The sequence below is a fragment of the Symphodus melops genome (genome assembly GCF_947650265.1).
Source record: "Symphodus melops genome assembly, chromosome: 5".
Taxonomy (NCBI): domain Eukaryota; kingdom Metazoa; phylum Chordata; class Actinopteri; order Labriformes; family Labridae; genus Symphodus; species Symphodus melops.
This window is the reverse complement of record NC_136695.1, coordinates 1,030,352-1,046,825: the sequence shown is the minus strand read 5'-3', so window position 1 is coordinate 1,046,825 and position 16,474 is coordinate 1,030,352. Positions and strand designations below refer to the sequence as shown.

The window sequence follows — 16,474 nt, the reverse complement described above, 5'->3', positions numbered from 1 at the left end:
CGATCCCCGGACGCAGCTTCTAGCGTTTGGGACGTGGAACGTCACCTCACTGGGGGCAAGGGAGCCTGAGCTTGTGCAGGAGGTTGAGAGGTACCGGCTAAATATAGTCAGGCTCACCTCCACGCACTGCTTGGGCTCTGGAACCCAGCTCCTCGAGAGGGGCTGGACTCTCTACTTCTCTGGAGTTGCCCGCGATGAGAGGCGGCGGGCTGGTGTGGGCTTGCTCATAGCCCCACAGCTCAGCTGCCAGGTGTTGGAGTTCACCCCGGTGAACGAGAGGGTCGTGTCCCTACGCCTTCGGGTAGGGGACAGGTCTCTGACAGTCTACGGCCCGAACGGCAGTGAGGAGTACCCGGCCTTCTTGGAGTCCCTGGGAGGGGTGCTAGACAGTGCTCCGACTGGGGACTCCATTGTTCTACTGGGGGACTTCAATGCTCACGTGGGCAACGACAGTGAGATCTGGAGTGGGGTGATTGGGAGGAACGGCCTCCCTGATCTGAACCAGAGTGGTGTTCTGTTATTGGACTTCTGTGCTAGTCACAGTCTGTCTTTAACAAACACCTTGTTCGAGCACAGGGATGTTCATAAGTGCACGTGGCACCAGGACTCCCTAGGCCGGAGGTCGATGATAGACTTTGTGGTCGTGTCATCTGACCTCCGGCCGGTTTGGGGACCACAGGATCTCGTCTCTGCTTTTTGCAGATGATGTGGTCTTGTTGGCTCCATCGAACCCGGACCTTCAGTGCGCACTGGGGTGGTTCGCTACCGAGTGTGAGGCGGCTGGGATGAGGATCAGCACCTCTAAATCTGAGGCCATGGTTCTCGACCAGAAAAAGGTGGTTTGCCCCCTTCGGGTCGGTGGGGAGTCCTTGCCCCAGGTGGAGGAGTTCAAGTATCTCGGGGTCTTGTTCATGAGTGGGGGGAAGATGGAGCGTGAGATCGGCAGACGGATCGGTGCAGCGTCTGCAGTCATGCGGTCGCTGTATCGGTCCGTCGTGGTGAAGAAGGAGCTAAGCCGAAAGGCGAAGCTCTCGATTTACCAGTCGATCTTCGTTCCTACCCTCACCTATGGTCATGAGCTTTGGGTCATGACCGAAAGAACGAGATCTCGGATACAAGCGGCCGAAATGGGCTTCCTCCGTAGGGTGGCTGGGCGCACCCTTAGAGATAGGGTGAGGAGCTCAGTCACCAGGGAGGAGCTCGGAGTAGAGCCGTTACTCCTCCACATCGAGAGGAGTCAGTTGAGGTGGTTCGGGCATCTGGTCCGGATGCCCCCTGGACGCCTCCCTAGGGAGGTAATCCGGGCATGTCCCTCCGGGAGGAGGCCTCGGGGTAGACCCAGGACACGCTGGAGAGACTATGTCTCTCGGCTGGCTTGGGAACGCCTCGGGGTCCCACCAGAAGAGCTGGAGGAGGTGTCTGGGGTGAGGGAAGTCTGGGTGTCTCTGCTTAGACTGCTGCCCCCGCGACCCGGCCCCGGATAAGCGGTAGAAAATGGATGGATGGATGGATGGATGCAATTGGGAGACTGCTGTGGTTGGAACCATAGGAGCTGTCCTAATCAAGGCTGGTGTAGGAGAGGCAGTAGATGCTGTCGTGGTTTGCAGAGGCAGTAAAGGCTCATCAATTGAACCATTGCTGCATCAGCATGCCATGTTCCATCTGTGGGCCTGGCTCCATCCACACGACGTATGTGATGTGCACGCCGGGCTCCGTCCGCACGACGCACTCAAGCCGCACGCCGGGCTGCATCAGCATGCCATCTTCCATCTGTAGGCCGGGCTCCATCCGCACAACGCACTCGAACCGCATGCCGGGCTCCATCCGCACAACGCACTCCAACCGCACGCCGGGCTGCATCTGTGGGCCGGGCTCCATCCACACGATGTACGTGATGTGCACGCCGGGCTCCGTCCGCACGACGCACTCAAGCCGCACGCCGGGCTGCATCAGCATGCCATGTTCCATCTGTGGGCCGGGCTCCATCCACACGACGTATGTGATGTGCACGCCGGGCTCCGTCCGCACGACGCACTCAAGCCGCACGCCGGGCTGCATCAGCATGCCATGTTCCATCTGTGGGCCGGGCTCCATCCACACGACGTATGTGATGTGCACGCCGGGCTCCGTCCGCACGACGCACTCGAACCGCATGCCGGGCTCCATCCGCACGACGCACTCGAACCGCACGCCAGGCTGCATCTGTGGGCCGGGCTCCATCCACACGATGTACGTGATGTGCACGCCGGGCTGCATCAGCATGACACGTTGCGTTGGCTCCATCCACATGCCGGGCTCCATCGGCACGACGCACCCAAACCGCACGCCGGGCCACATCAGCATGACACGCTGTGTTGGGTCCACCCGCAGGCTACGCTCCACAAGCAGGCGACGCTCCATGCACAAGCAAATTGCCGCCCGCAGGCGACAAAGCTCCATGAGCAGGCGACGGCGTCGAAGCACTATGCCACAGCGACGAAGCTCCATGTGCAGGCGACGGCGACGAAGCTCTATGTGACGGCGACGAAGCTCTATGCGACATCGACGAAGCTCCATGTGCAGGCGACGGCGACGAAGCTCCAGTTGCAGCCGACGGCGACGAAACTCCATGGACCCGCTGGGAGTTGATGAGTTTCTTTCAGAAGGTTTGAAGAAGTGACGGGGCACAGAGTAGAAAGGCTTTTTATAGCTGGGTGGTTGGAGGTGTGGCCTTTCCAATCCTCCGCCCAGGGCTGTCTCTTTTCGTCGGAGCAGAGTGGATTCCTCCGTCCGGGGCTTTCTCTACTCGGTCGCCTGCGCAGGGACCGTCGTCGCCTACTTCATTGCCATTTGTCTGGTGCTTGTTGTCTGGTGCTTTTCAAATTTTTCCGCGGGCGCTGTGCAGGGGCCGTGGATGGAGATTTCTCCGTGCGGGCGCTGTGCAAGGGCCGTGGATGGAGATTTCTCCGTGCGGGCGCTGTGCAGGGGCCGTGGATGGAGATTTCTCCGTTGTGACGCCTGTGCGGGCGCTGTGCAAGGGCCGTGGCTGCGCCCGCATGGAGAAATCTCCATCCACGGCCCTTGCACAGCGCCCGCACGGAGAAATCTCCATCCACGGCCCTTGCACAGCGCCCGCACAGGCGTCACAACGGAGAAATCTCCATCCACTGCCCCTGCACAGCGCCCGCACGGAGAAATCACACGACGTACGTGATGGGCACGCCGGGCTGCATCCTGACGACGTACGTGATGGGCACGCCGGGCTGCATCCTCACGGCGTGCGTGACTCGAACGCCGGGCGTGATGGGCGTACGTGATGGGCACGCCGGGCTGCATCCACATGACGTACTTGATGCGCACGCCAGGCTCCATCCACACGACGTACTTGATGCGCACGCCAGGCTCCATCCACACAACGTACGTGATGGGCACGCCGGGCTGCATCCACACGACGTGCGTGACTCGAACGCCGGGTGTGATGGGCGTACGTGATGGGCACGCCGGGCTGCATCCACACGACGTGCGTGACTCGAACACCGGGCGTGATAGGCGTACGTGATCGGCATGCTGGGCTTCTTCCTCATGACGTACATGACGTACTCTTCATTCATATATTGCTGTCCATGTCCAATCTTTGCCAAACTTGCTCCCGTTTCAGCTTTAAAAAAACCAACTGAACACAACTTTGACTGACGGTTGACAATAGAGAAGCAGAAAATATGATCATATGAAGTATATCACCCTTCTAATGTAATGTCAGTCACTTTTTGAATTCATTTTATTGCATTCAGAAACGTAAAAAGCAGAAAGTTTAACAAGATATGAAGTCCAGCAAAGCATGATGGGATACATGGGTGTTGCCACAGGAAGAATCACTTGAAGAGTAGAAGCTGGAAGAGGTTACGTGTCAGGGGATCTCTTCTGGTGATGGGAAGTTCTGCTCTTTTCAGAGAGTCGGCTCTTTTGGCTCAGTTTTAAAAGACGAGTCGGCTTTTTCAGTGTGGTGTTAGTTTGACGCCACAGTGTGTTGAATGAACGCCCCGTTGTTTCCTAAATGATGTGTCTTTGCAGGAGAGAGCATTCAAGGTGATCATACACACGTTAGCATGCTAGCGGTTAGCCGCGCTAGCATTAGCCGTTAGCATGCATGACACATTATTAGTCCGTTTATGTTATTACAGGGCTATTCCCAACATAGGGAGAGAGGAATCTGCAGTGTGTGGGTAACAACTAGAACATGAACAACAGCATCTATTTTAGAGTGTTTGTTTGGTGTTTATTCAGCCGCTAACTGAATGCTAACACTCACCTGCCTAGCTTTAGCAAGGTGTTTGTTTCCCAGGTAACAAAGGAAAGAGGCTGGTCAGCTGATAATCACACAGAAAGGGAAATCTCTTTTCTATTGTATGATTCCACTGACGTTTTGCTTGAATTAGTTTAAATAAGCAGGAGTATAGACCCACAATAGTTATTGTAATGTTGCCCTGTTTTGTTTTGTTTTCAGGTGTCTGAAGGTGGAGAAACACGGTGTGAGTCACCAAGGAAGGCAGCGTTTTTCATCTGATATTCTTCATTTAGGTTTAATATTTGCTTCTCTCTCTACCTCACTCACGAGCACCTTAACCGCCTTCTGCTGTACGTGCTCATCATGCACGACTTCTCCTTTTTTTAAATCAGTATTCATGTAGCCATGGCTCCTTTATTCCTGTGACAATACTGGAGATAAATAAAGCGGGAGATAAATAAATACAGACCTGTGAGCAACTGTAAAATACTAATTGATGAAGGTACAACAGGAACTAACTAAATAAAGAGAGCTGTATACTGGATAAAGATGATCTCATGCAGTGATGATATGAAGACAGACCTCAGAAGGACCTCAGCAGACATAAAGTGGACACAAAAAGTTGAGACCAAGAAAGAAACTTTTTACACTTATAGATAGATGCTTTATTGATCCTGAGGGAAATTCAAGTGGCACATTTTATACCACATATAGAACACAGTGAAGACGGTCATCTGCAAGTGAAAAAATGATAACAGAAACACTACCAAGAATAGGAAGAGGATTTGAGACCTGGGGCCTGACAGAAGACAGAATCTACAAACACCAAATATGAATGCTTCTAAACATTAGTTAGAGGAGAGAAAAACCGTCATGAGAGCAGCTGCAGCTCATGGACTCATGGTGGCAGCTCTGCTCAGGTTTAACAAGAAGGTTTTTCTCTCCTGGGAGTAACTGCAGCAGATCAACATGTCGCTCCGTCCTCCTCCTTCTGGAAGACGTTTCCATCCGACTGCTTCCTCCAGCTCAGCCCGATGTTCTCGTGCAGCCCCTCCTCCTTCAGCTGCAGGTGGAGCTGAGAAACACAAATCATTCATATGATCACCAACATACAGAAACAGGTCTATAACAGACTGGGCCACATTTTAAAACAAGAAAACAATCCCAGAAGCCTGATTCAGTCCTCTATTCATTTTAAAGTTATAGACTTTCATCTCTCCCATGTTGTGGGTTTAGACTGCAGTACCCATTTCAAACACTAGATGTCAGAGTTACTGAGTGGTCCTTTAAGGTTTTTGGACGTCTAACCGTGACTGCAGGATCTTGTTGTTTCTGTCTGCAGCACATCTTTCACAGCAGCTCTTTGTCGCCTTCAAGCTTCTCCACAGCTCTCAAAACCAAGACTGATGTAGCGCCTGTGAGAAATTACATAGACTTATAGGAGCCACCTAAATCGTCTGAAAGCACAGAAGGTGCTAACGAGCCACAGGAGGGCATCCTCCTTCTCAGACAGTACCATACAAATGTAAATACAGATGTCATTTCAGTATCATCACAGAGTCACTGTCTCCAGACAGACAGGATACACTAAACTTCAAACCACCATTGTAATGTAAAGATCACCATTTGTTAACTGTAAGGTCACCTCCCCCTATCTCTCTCATTTGGATAAAAGGACTTGTAATGTGAAGGTGAGACAGAAGATGCTCTGGCCTCTACTCCGTGCTGCACGTATTAAACCAAGAGATCTGATTCAAGCGCTGCCGTGAAGTTCTTCTTTGAGAATTAGCAACTCTCCACCTCGCAGAGGAGAATTTCCACGACACGCCGCCTCTGGCAGCAGGACGTCTTGGTGTAGAAAATGTCTTTCTCATCAGAGTGTAACAGCCAACATGCAAATAATTGTGGGTGCTGGTGGCGTACTGGTTGGCCCATGTATAGAGGCTACAGTTCTCAGCGGCCCGGGTTCGACTCCGGCCTGTGGCTCCTTCCCAGCGTGTCAATCCCTACGCTCTTTCTCTCCCTGATTTCCATCTTTGTCCACCGTCCTATCGCTCTAATAAAAGGCACAAAAAGCCCAAAAATAAAAATGTATTTAATGATTGATTGACACTAAATATCTAGTGGAAATGATTCAGATCTGATCAGTAATTTAATGTAATTTCACAACGTTTAAAATTGTATTAAAAGCTTAACCCTCTATCGCACCTTTGCACTTTTTGTTTCTTGCATATTTTATCCTTTTTTCATGCATGTTGTTGATGATTTATTCAAGGTTGTGCATTTTTGAGTGTTCTATAGTTTTGTCATGCATTTTCTATTTTTGCATTTTGTAAACAACATAGCATGAAATACTCACATTAAGCACCCTTTCATTGAAACCCATTAAAATCACTATTATTGATCCTGCTTTAATATAAAGTGTAAAAGATGCATCTTCTCATTTCTCCCCTTAATTTGAAGCATGGGGCTTTAAGCGTGTGCTCTGAGGGAGTCCCTTCCTGATGATGTCATTTTTACCATATATGCTAAGGGTTAAGGTTATATAGTGTGAGTATTTGACCCAAAAAATAATAATGCATCTAAATAAATGTTGCTGCTAATCTTTGACATGTACCAGGCTGCAATAATCAAGCCATAAATAATCAAGTTGTTATGAAGTATATTGAAAATTAATCATTTATTGTGAATTTTAGACCATAAAATAGGTTTGCATCATGACACAAACATGGCCATTTAAGGGTTAAAAAAAATAAATAATAACATTTGATATGAATGATTAGGACTGATGCAGATTCATAACATTATAAAAAAAACTATAATTAAAATATTTTTAGAGCTTGAGTTTTTATTTACACTTTTTAGTGCGAAGGGTTCTTAACGTAAGTATTTTAAAGGTGCATCTAACGGTTAATTGAGTTATTTCTAAATGATGAAAAGGGTTTCTTTTGGTTCTGACATCACTGCGTAGTTAAAGTTGTGACAGTTTTTAGATTTGTGTTTTACTTTGAAGTTTTTTCAGTAAATGTTCTAAAAACGAAGGAAAGTCGTCGTGTCTTTTCGCTCGCGTTGCGTCACCACAAGAGGACGAAGGACGAGACGGAGAGTCCCGACACAGAGTGTTTGATTGTTCGAGTTGGTATCAGGACAGTTCTGACACTGTCAGCTTTAGTGGAAGTACTGGGATCATAGTCTGACATGACTGCTCTGGATTTGCTCCAGTCATGATTTCAGATGGTTTTGAATGTGCTTCATATGCCTTCCTGTGCGGCTGTGATTTGAATGTGTCTTTCAGGGATCACTGACGTCTCGTGTTGTCTCATTTAAATCCTCCTCCAGAGTCATTTGGTTGTTTCTGCATGAAATCATGAAAAGCTCAGATATGATTCACCTGCTGCAGGATGTGTCCCTTCACGGCGGCGTGGTTCAGATCCACGGACGGGTTCTTCTTCTTCTGCACTCTGACTCGCATCACTTGTTTGGTGATCCCTGAGAGGAAGACAGAATCACGCTCGCACCCGGTGCAAAGACATCCAACGGTCCAACTCATTCATTGAAATGAAGATCAGGATATTCAAATCAGATTTGTGTTGATGCTTTTGATTGTTTTGAATCCAAACCCGATGTGAGTCATTGGAGTCCACTCACCCAGAGACTGGCAGATGTACGATCTCCTCCACTCACACGTCCAGTCCTCCCATTCTCCTCTGTTGTTGAAGTCTGCTGCAGCACAAGTCTCCTTCATAGCTAAGTTGTTAGGTTCTGCTATCCCCGGGCTCCAGAACCTAAATGGGGACTTACTGCCATCCGACCACTTCCAGGACTCTCTGCTGAGGCCAATCCAGACTCCCTGTCCAGGACCCACCAGCTGCCTCACCTCCTGGTTCTCCAGCCCGGTCCTGATGGTGGCCAGGTCTGTGTGGTGCTCTCTGCAGTAGCTCTGGGCCTCAGTCCACGACATGGGGGTGGGGATGAGGACGAAGGTCACATCGGGCCCTGAAGAGAGACCACAGTGAGACCACCCTGCATCCGCATGGATCCATGAATCCGGTTCACTTCTGTTTCCTCAAATACTAAACACCCCTCCTCAATAAGAAGTCCCTCCTCATCCTCAGTACCTGTCGGACCTCCTTCACCCTCACACCACGTCCACAAAGGAGACATCCAAAGACCCAACACCCACCGAGGAGGATGTTCTCGTTACTATGGAAACAGAGGGGGTCAAGTAACAGGACTCACCTGTGACATCACAGCAGACCGGAGGGACGTTTAACCTGCAGGTTACATCATTCCACCCTCCATTATCAAACATGAGTGCGCAGTGTTCATCGCTTTGAAAACCGTCTGGTTGTCCAGGCAACCACCATCTGAAGTCTGCGCCTCCGTCGGCGTAGAAACTGGGGTCTGACAGTGACCACCTCCAGCTGTCCACGTCGTCATACAGACCTATCCAGGCTCTCTGAAAAAGATCACATGACATCCATCAGTCTGCTCACAGTCTCCGGTCTCCATCCCGGGTTTAAACGAGGAACACAGTGAACTCACGTGGCTGTAATCCTGGTTTATCATCCGGCTCAGGTCGGCCATGCTCCTCAGGGTGTCCACGTCCTCCATGCTGGTTATGGTGGCCAGGTCTGTGTGTTTGTCTCTGCAGACAGCGAGGGCTTCCTCTCGGGTCTTTGCGTCATAATAGAAGAAGTACCGACGTTGAGCTTGTGACGACTCGGCGGCACGCGGTCCTGCGGTGAAAGACAAAGACGTGAACTCCTGAGGTCTTCATGCTGACTCACCCTTACAGCTGAGAGCTGGAGCTGACGAACACGCCACCCACCTGTCAATCAGCTCAGCTACACGCCTTATTGTGAATAACTCTGATCCTTCATCCAATCAAAACTGCTGAGTCATCAAAACATTCCCCCCCGTACAGTGTGTGTGGATGGAGACATGAGCTAATCACACCTATTTGGTTTTTTGAACAGATGTGTTAATTTGGTTTTAATACAAGTGTGACGACTTTTGGAGCCAGCCTCTAGTGGACTCTCGAGGAACTGCAGTTTCTCGTTCTTTCTGATCGGCTTCATTAACACTTCTAAAGCAGACTCAGCTGCAGTCCAGGACGCAAAAAGCAGGTTGTAAGAAAAAGTGCTTAACTGAAATGTTCGTAGGTCAAGAAAACCTTCAGCAGCAGAAAGATCCAACAATCCACAAAATGCAAAAATTCTATCAAAGGTCAAAGGTCAAAGGTCAAAGCGGGGCAAAGCAACACAAGCTGGAACAGGCACCTGAAACACTATCTGACCTGCTTCACGCTGACTCGTCTGCGTGAGATCTCAACGGGTCAGGACTCGCTGACAGAGCAGCAGAATCACCGTCCAAACCTCCTCATGTTGTCGACCAATCAGGTTGATTCTGCTCTAAACGGTTTGGACCTCAGACAGTACAGAACACGGAGCAAAGAGGCAGAACGACAGAAACATGTTTTAGAAGCTGTTTCGACTTTAGATTTTCCAGACAAAGAAACATGTATGACCCCCGAGAACCGCTGCAAGACCCACTGACCCACTGTGGGGTCCTGACCCACTGTGGGGTCCTGACCCACTGTGGGGTCCTGACCCACTGTGGGGTCCCGACCCACAGAGTTAAGAACCACTAATGTGTTATCTGCTGCAAAACAAATATACCCAAATAAAGTCACATGATCCTGAACCTGGTCCTGCACCTTATCCTGAACCTTTACCTGGCCCTGAACCTGGTCCTGTACCTGGTCCTGAACCTGTGCCTGGCCCTGAACCTGGTCCTGTACCTGGCCCTGGTCTTGTACCTGGTCCTGATCCTGTACCTGGTCCAGGTGTATCATGTTCAGTCCTCTGTGTTTTCTGTTAAATGATGGATCTTGGTTTGAGTCGATGCTTCCTGATCTTGAGCTCTGAAATCATTGAAATCATGAAGAATTTACCTGAAGCAGCGACGATGATGAAGATGATGAAGATGAAGAGGAGGGAAAGTGAGTCCATGTTGGTCCTGTGTGTTCAGTCACTAACAGGTCCGTGTGTCCTGTAAACAGCTGAACCTCACGATCACGTCGCAGAGAAAAACAAGATTTACATCGACGTCTGAAACCGTGACTGAGAACGACAACAGCTTTACATTAATGTGTGTGTGTGTGTGTGTGTGTGTGTGTGTGTGTGTGTGTGTGTGTCAGTCTGTGTGTGTGTGTGTGTGTGTGTGTCTCTGTGTGTGTGTGTGTCAGTCAGTCTCTGTGTGTGTCTCAGTGTGTGTGTGTCAGTGTGTGTGTGTCAGTGTGTGTCTGTGTGTGTGTGTCTGTCTGTGTGTGTGTGTGTCAGTGAGTGTCTCTGTGTGTGTCAGTGTGTGTGTCTGTGTGTGTGTCTCTGTGTGTGTGTGTCAGTGTGTGTCTGTGTGTGTGTGTCTGTCTGTGTGTGTGTGTCAGTGAGTGTCTCTGTGTGTGTGTGTCTGTGTGTCAGTGTGTGTCTCTGTGTGTGTGTCAGTCTGTGTGTGTGTCTCTGTGTGTGTGTGTGTCAGTCTGTGTGTGTCTCTGTGTCTCTGTGTGTGTGTGTCAGTGTGTGTCTCTGTGTGTGTGTGTGTGTGTGTGTCAGTGTGTGTCTCTGTGTCTCTGTGTGTGTGTGTCAGTGTGTGTCTCTGTGTGTGTGTCAGTCTGTGTGTGTCTCTGTGTCTCTGTGTGTGTGTCTCTTTGTGTGTGTCTCTGTGTCTCTGTGTGTGTGTCTCTGTGTGTGTGTCTCTGTGTGTGTCTCTGTGTGTGTGTCTCTGTGTGTGTGTGTCAGTCTGTGTGTGTCTCTGTGTCTCTGTGTGTGTGTGTGTCTCTGTGTGTGTGTCTCTGTGTGTGTGTGTGTCAGTCTGTGTGTGTGTCTCTGTGTGTGTGTCTCTGTGTGTGTGTGTGTGTGTGTCAGTCTGTGTGTGTCTCTGTGTGTGTGTCTCTGTGTGTGTAGTTATCAGCCTCATGTGTTCTGACTCTTGGACCCTGTGTTGTTGGATCAGACTTCCTAAAGACCCCCAGGTGTCAGAGACTGGAGACCCCTTAGTCCACGGAGCTGGTTCAAACATTGACCACTGACCCTGAGTCCTGGTCTGGCTCAGAGACCGGGTGGTCCTGGGTCCTGGTCCGGCTCAGGGACCGGGTGGTTCTGGATCCTGGTCTGGCTCAGAGACCGGGTGGTCCTGAGTCCTGGTCTGGCTCAGTGAGCTGTGTCTGAGTGTTGAAGGGAAAAGAACAGGCGTCACACTGACCTCTCTCACCTGACTCTCAGAGATCCTCTCGTCCAATCAGAGGGCTTCACGCCGCGCTGCCCGCGGTTCTGAAGGACTCGCGGTTCCAGCAGGATGAAGAGACGAGGACCCTGAAGAGGAGGAGGGGGGACGGTGACTCAGCAGGTCTGCAGGTTTATAAGCAGGAGCAGGCGCTCAGCTGGTCACCACGGAGACCATGACCTGGCTGCTCTGCATCGCCTGCATCCTGCTCTGCTGCCCGCTGAGGCTGCACGCCAAAGCTTCAGGTAACCTGCACGCCCCGCGGCGTTCCCTCCACCTGCCTCGCTCACCTCCTTCTTCTTCTTCTTCTCGCTGCGCGCTCGGACACGTCGGAGCTTCTTTGACGTCCTGCTGCATGTTAGAAACAGTTTAAAGATTGTTCCGTCTGTTTGTGAGGGAACAATAAAGTTTGATTTAAAGGAGCGTGGCAGCAGCCTCCAGGTGTTCAGGTTCACCTGCACGTGCTCTGATGCTCCTCGTTCCTCGTCCCGGCGGATCAGAGTTTCTCTCTCCTCGTGTTTGATCGTCCATGTCTGTAAACTGTGAAGCTGCTTGTCTCTCTGTCTTAAACACTCACCTGCGTTTAAAGTGTGTCACATGGCGTTCATCAGCACCGATGACCTGCTGATGTGCGTGCGACCTCCGTCTGCACGTTCTTCATCGGACGTTAGAGCTTCACACTGTGGACAAAGAGTCCGACCCTCAGAGTGGCGCTCTCTCTCTCTCTGTCTCTCTCTCTCCTCGCTCTCCTCATGACCCCGCCCCTCTGTGTTGTGCGATGATGTCATCATGTGTTAGTAACCCCACTGATGATGTCACTGTCTCCCGCTGTGGTCGGCGTGCAGAGTATCAGCTGGAGACGGAGACCCTGAGCCAATGTGAGTTGCTAAGGGGCGCGGCCGTTGCCAAGCAACAAGGCGACGCCCCTCACTGCGGCGAGGACGGCAGGTTCAGGTGCGTATCGACAGCAGAGAACGACCGAACCGCCTCAAACACGTTGACTCGGATCTCTAACGCCGTCTGATCCGTGTGTGTGTGTGTGTGTGCAGGCCTGTGCAGTGCAGTGGGCGGAGCCAGGAGTGCTGGTGTGTCGACGCTGAAGGTCAGGAGGTGGCCGGGACTCGAACCACCGGCTCCATCCCACACTGTGAGGAACAGCATGTTACATCATCAGTGATGAGTCATATGAAACAGCTGATCTGATTGGATGACTCCGCCCACCTCGTCTCTCTGCAGGTCCGTCCGCCTGCCAGCTGCAGGCCGTCCTGCGTTGTTCGCCGTCCGGCCTCTTTGAGTCGGTGCAGTGCGACGCCAGCAGGGGGCAGTGTTGGTGCGTGGATCAGGACGGCATGGAGCTGTACGGGACCAGACAGAGCGGGAGACCTCAGCGCTGTACGTACAAACACACAGATCAGGAGGTGTAATACCAGGAGGAGCCTGCAGGGGGCGCTGAGCAGCGTGTTCTGTAAATCACGCCTCAAGGCCGCCTGCAGACGGCTTCAAGCCTCCACGTGAGCTACATCGACTCTCTTCTCTGGCAGCCCTGCAGCGTCCAGGACGGCTTCCTGAGAGCTGGCCAATCAGAAGAGAGCGGGCATGTGGAGGGGGGGGGGGTCTTAAAAAGTCGGTTGATATCAAGGTTTATAAAATCAGATACATGTGAAGGTTTTTCAACTCCAGAGGGTTCAAAGGTCAGTTTGAGGTCAACATGGCACCTTTAAAGTCCTTGACCTTTTGACCCTCAGGTCCAGGCAGCTGTGAGGTGAGATCGCGGCGTTTCCTCCACACCTCCGTCTCGCCCTCTCCTCCTCAGTGTGCTGACGACGGCAGCTTCCTCCCTGTTCAGTGTCAGTTCATCAACACGACAGACAGGACGCAGCTGGACCTGCTGCACGCCTTCAACAGGTAACTCACCTGACTGACCGTCTGTGTGACAGGTGTGTGTGTGTGTGTGTGTGTGTGTGTGTGATTCAGTGTGTTTACCTGCCTGTGTGTGTGTGTGTGTGTGTGTGTGTGTGTGTGTGTGTGTGTGTGTGTGTGTGTGTGTGTGTGTGTGTTCAGGTTCCCAGAAGCCTTTGAGACGTTCAGCAGCTTCAGGAAATTCTTCCCGATGGTTTCCTCCTACTGCTTCTGTTCAGACAGCCGAGGCAGAGAGATGCAGGACACAGGTAGGAGAAGCTCCGCCCACAGTGGAGAAGCTCCGCCCACAGTGGAACTGCTTCAGATAGAAGTGATTGTATCCGAGCTAAAAAGCCTCTGCATGTTTCTAATAAGCTCCAGCAGCAGAAAGCTGCTCAAACTAGGATCAATGTTGGAGATGAAACATGGAGAGAGGTTAGAACGCAGAAAGCTTTACAGACCCATGCAGAGCTGGCTAAACACTGAAGCTACAGTGTCCACCACATGCAGAGCTGGCTAAACACTGAAGCTACAGTGTCCACCACATGCAGAGCTGGCTAAACACTGAAGCTACAGTGTCCACCACATGCAGAGCTGGCTAAACACTGAAGCTACAGTGTCCACCACATGCAGAGCTGGCTAAACACTGAAGCTACAGTGTCCACCACATGCAGAGCTGGCTAAACACTGAAGCTACAGTGTCCACCACATGCAGAGCTGGCTAAACACTGAAGCTACAGTGTCCACCACATGCAGAGCTGGCTAAACACTGAAGCTACAGTGTCCACCACATGCAGAGCTGGCTAAACACTGAAGCTACATATGATGAAGATAATGATGATGATGAAGGTGTGTGCTTCTTGTCCAGGTCTGGAGCTCCTCCTCTCTGAGGTGTACGACTCGGCGTTCTCCGGTCTGCGGTCTGGTCGCTCGTTCTCTCAGACCAACATCTACAGAGTCCTGCAGCGGAGGATGCTGGGAGTCCGCCTCGCCCTCACCGGACACTTCAGATGTACACTCACATACTGGCCTTCACACTGGTTTAAACTGGTTTGAACTGGTTTATAAAAGCAGGTTTGTGCTGCCTTGGTGATGACTGGGTTGTGTGTCCCTCTCTTAGGCCCCTCCCCCTGCGAGGAGGAGCGGCGGGCAGCGATGGAGGCTGAGAGTGTTTTGGCCCCGGCCTGTGAGAGCGACGGATCCTTCAGTTCCAGACAGTGCCAGCAGGGGGGGCCGTGCTGGTGTGTCGACCCCACAGGGAGGGAGGTTCCTGGGACACGACGGCTCGGAGACGCCCTGATCTGCAGTGAGTGTCAGAGAGACGTCTCACCACCAGGAGGACTCTAACACCTCCTCCTTCTCCTTCTCCTCTCCTCACCTCCTCCTTCTCCTCCTCCTTCGTCTCCTCCTCTTCTTCTCCTCCTTCTCCTCACCTCCTCCTCCTTTCCTCATCTCCTCTCTTCACCTCCTCCTCTCTTCTCCTCCTCTCTCCTCCTCCTCTCCTCACCTCCTCCTTATCCTCCTCCTTCGACTCCTCCTCCTTTCCTCACCTCCTCCTCTGTCTCCTCTCCACCTCGTCGTCTCTTCACCCCCTCCTCTCTTCCGTCTCCTCTCCTCCTCTCCTCACCTCCTCCTCTTTCCTCTCCTCCTTCCTCTTCTCACCTCGTCCTCTCTCCTTCATCTCCTGTCCTCACCTCCTCCTTCGTCTCCTCTCCTCCTCCTCCTCACCTCCTCTTCTCCTCCTCCTGCTCCAGGTTCAGGTCTGACCGACTGTCCGTCTCAGCGTCGTCTCGCTCTGTCCCGCCTCTTCTCCGGTCCTGTTGATCCTTCTTTCCGGGTCTCTCCTGACGGCGCCCGGTCCTCCTGCCGACCCCTCCTCCGTCCTCTCAGGGAGCTCCTGCCGGTGGAGGCGGATCTGACCTCCTTCCTGTCTCACCTGGTTGAAGTCCTCCGCGGTCTCTTCCCCTCGGTGGGCGGGGCTCTGCAGGCTCTGGCTCACTCGTCCCCTCGCCGCTTCCAGGAGAACCTGTTTGGAGGGAAGTTTCTGAAGAGCGCCGCCTCCTTTAACTTCAGCGGGGCGGTGGGAGCTCAGGGGGCGCTCGGTCTGGACCAGCTCTCCTCTCAGAGCGGGTCCCTCCGGAAGCACCGGGACCTGGTCCAGTCTGTGAGCCTGGCTCTGGAGGACCCAGCCTTCCTCTCTGCCCTCCAAAACACTCTGACAGGGCGGAGCCTCTCCCACCGGGACTCACTGGACCAGGTCAGACTCACTCACTCACACACGCAGGCACACACACACACACACACACACACACACACACACACACACACACACACACACACACACTCACACACACAGGCACACACACACACACACACACACACACACACACACACACACACTCACACACACAGGCACACACACACACACAGGCACACACACACACACACACACACACACACACTCACACACACACACACACACACACACACACACACACACACACACACACACACACACACACACACACACTCGCTGAGTCCTTAATGATCGTTCTGGTTCTCCAGGTTCTGACTTCTCTTTTGCGTTCCTGCTCTGGACACGACGTGGACGACGCGGCGGTTGTCTTCGTCCCTCGCTGCACGCCGAGCGGTGGTTTCCAGGAGGTCCAGTGTCGGGGGGCGGAGTGCTGGTGTGTGGACTCTCAGGGTCGGGAGGTGGACGGGTCGCGTGCCGCCGGTCGGCGCCCTCGGTGCCCATCCCGCTGTGAGAGAGAGCGAGCGATGGCATCGAAGGTGAAAGGAAACTTGGCCGCTGGCGCCGAAATCCACATCCCAGCATGCTCGGAGGACGGAGACTTCCTGCCGCTTCAGTGCGTCGGCTCACGCTGCTTCTGCGTGGACACCGAGGGCAAAACCATGACGGCTGGGCCAGCAGGGGGCGCCGTCTCCTGTAAGACAGCACACATCAACATGAACCTGAACAAACAGGAAGCAGCTGGAAAAATCATTTCTTCTTCTTCTTCTGTT

At 52.3% G+C, this 16,474-nt stretch overlaps 2 protein-coding genes across 2 annotated transcripts in view; one reads left to right on the top strand and one right to left on the bottom strand.

Moving 5' to 3' along the window:
* Positions 1-4,882: 4,882 nt before the first annotated feature.
* On the bottom strand, positions 4,883-8,888 carry LOC306824149 (macrophage mannose receptor 1-like). Its single transcript, XM_079344162.1, has 5 exons — positions 8,810-8,888; positions 8,504-8,723; positions 7,913-8,260; positions 7,656-7,753; positions 4,883-5,339 (listed from the first exon to the last, which is right to left on the bottom strand). The coding sequence occupies exons 1-5, from the start codon at positions 8,876-8,878 to the stop codon at positions 5,229-5,231; spliced, it is 846 nt and encodes a 281-aa protein (XP_079200288.1). The 5' UTR covers positions 8,879-8,888; the 3' UTR covers positions 4,883-5,228.
* Positions 8,889-11,723: 2,835 nt separating this feature from the next.
* Positions 11,724-16,474, top strand: part of tg (thyroglobulin) — a gene marked incomplete at both ends in the record, with an annotated part of 18,287 nt that continues 13,536 nt past the window's right edge. The window contains 10 exons of the mRNA XM_079342743.1: positions 11,724-11,793; positions 12,394-12,502; positions 12,598-12,695; positions 12,785-12,940; positions 13,294-13,453; positions 13,610-13,716; positions 14,316-14,459; positions 14,568-14,753; positions 15,202-15,704; positions 16,013-16,397. Coding sequence (XP_079198869.1) covers positions 11,724-11,793; positions 12,394-12,502; positions 12,598-12,695; positions 12,785-12,940; positions 13,294-13,453; positions 13,610-13,716; positions 14,316-14,459; positions 14,568-14,753; positions 15,202-15,704; positions 16,013-16,397 — 1,918 coding nt within the window. The remainder of the gene's footprint in view (positions 11,794-12,393; positions 12,503-12,597; positions 12,696-12,784; positions 12,941-13,293; positions 13,454-13,609; positions 13,717-14,315; positions 14,460-14,567; positions 14,754-15,201; positions 15,705-16,012; positions 16,398-16,474) is intronic.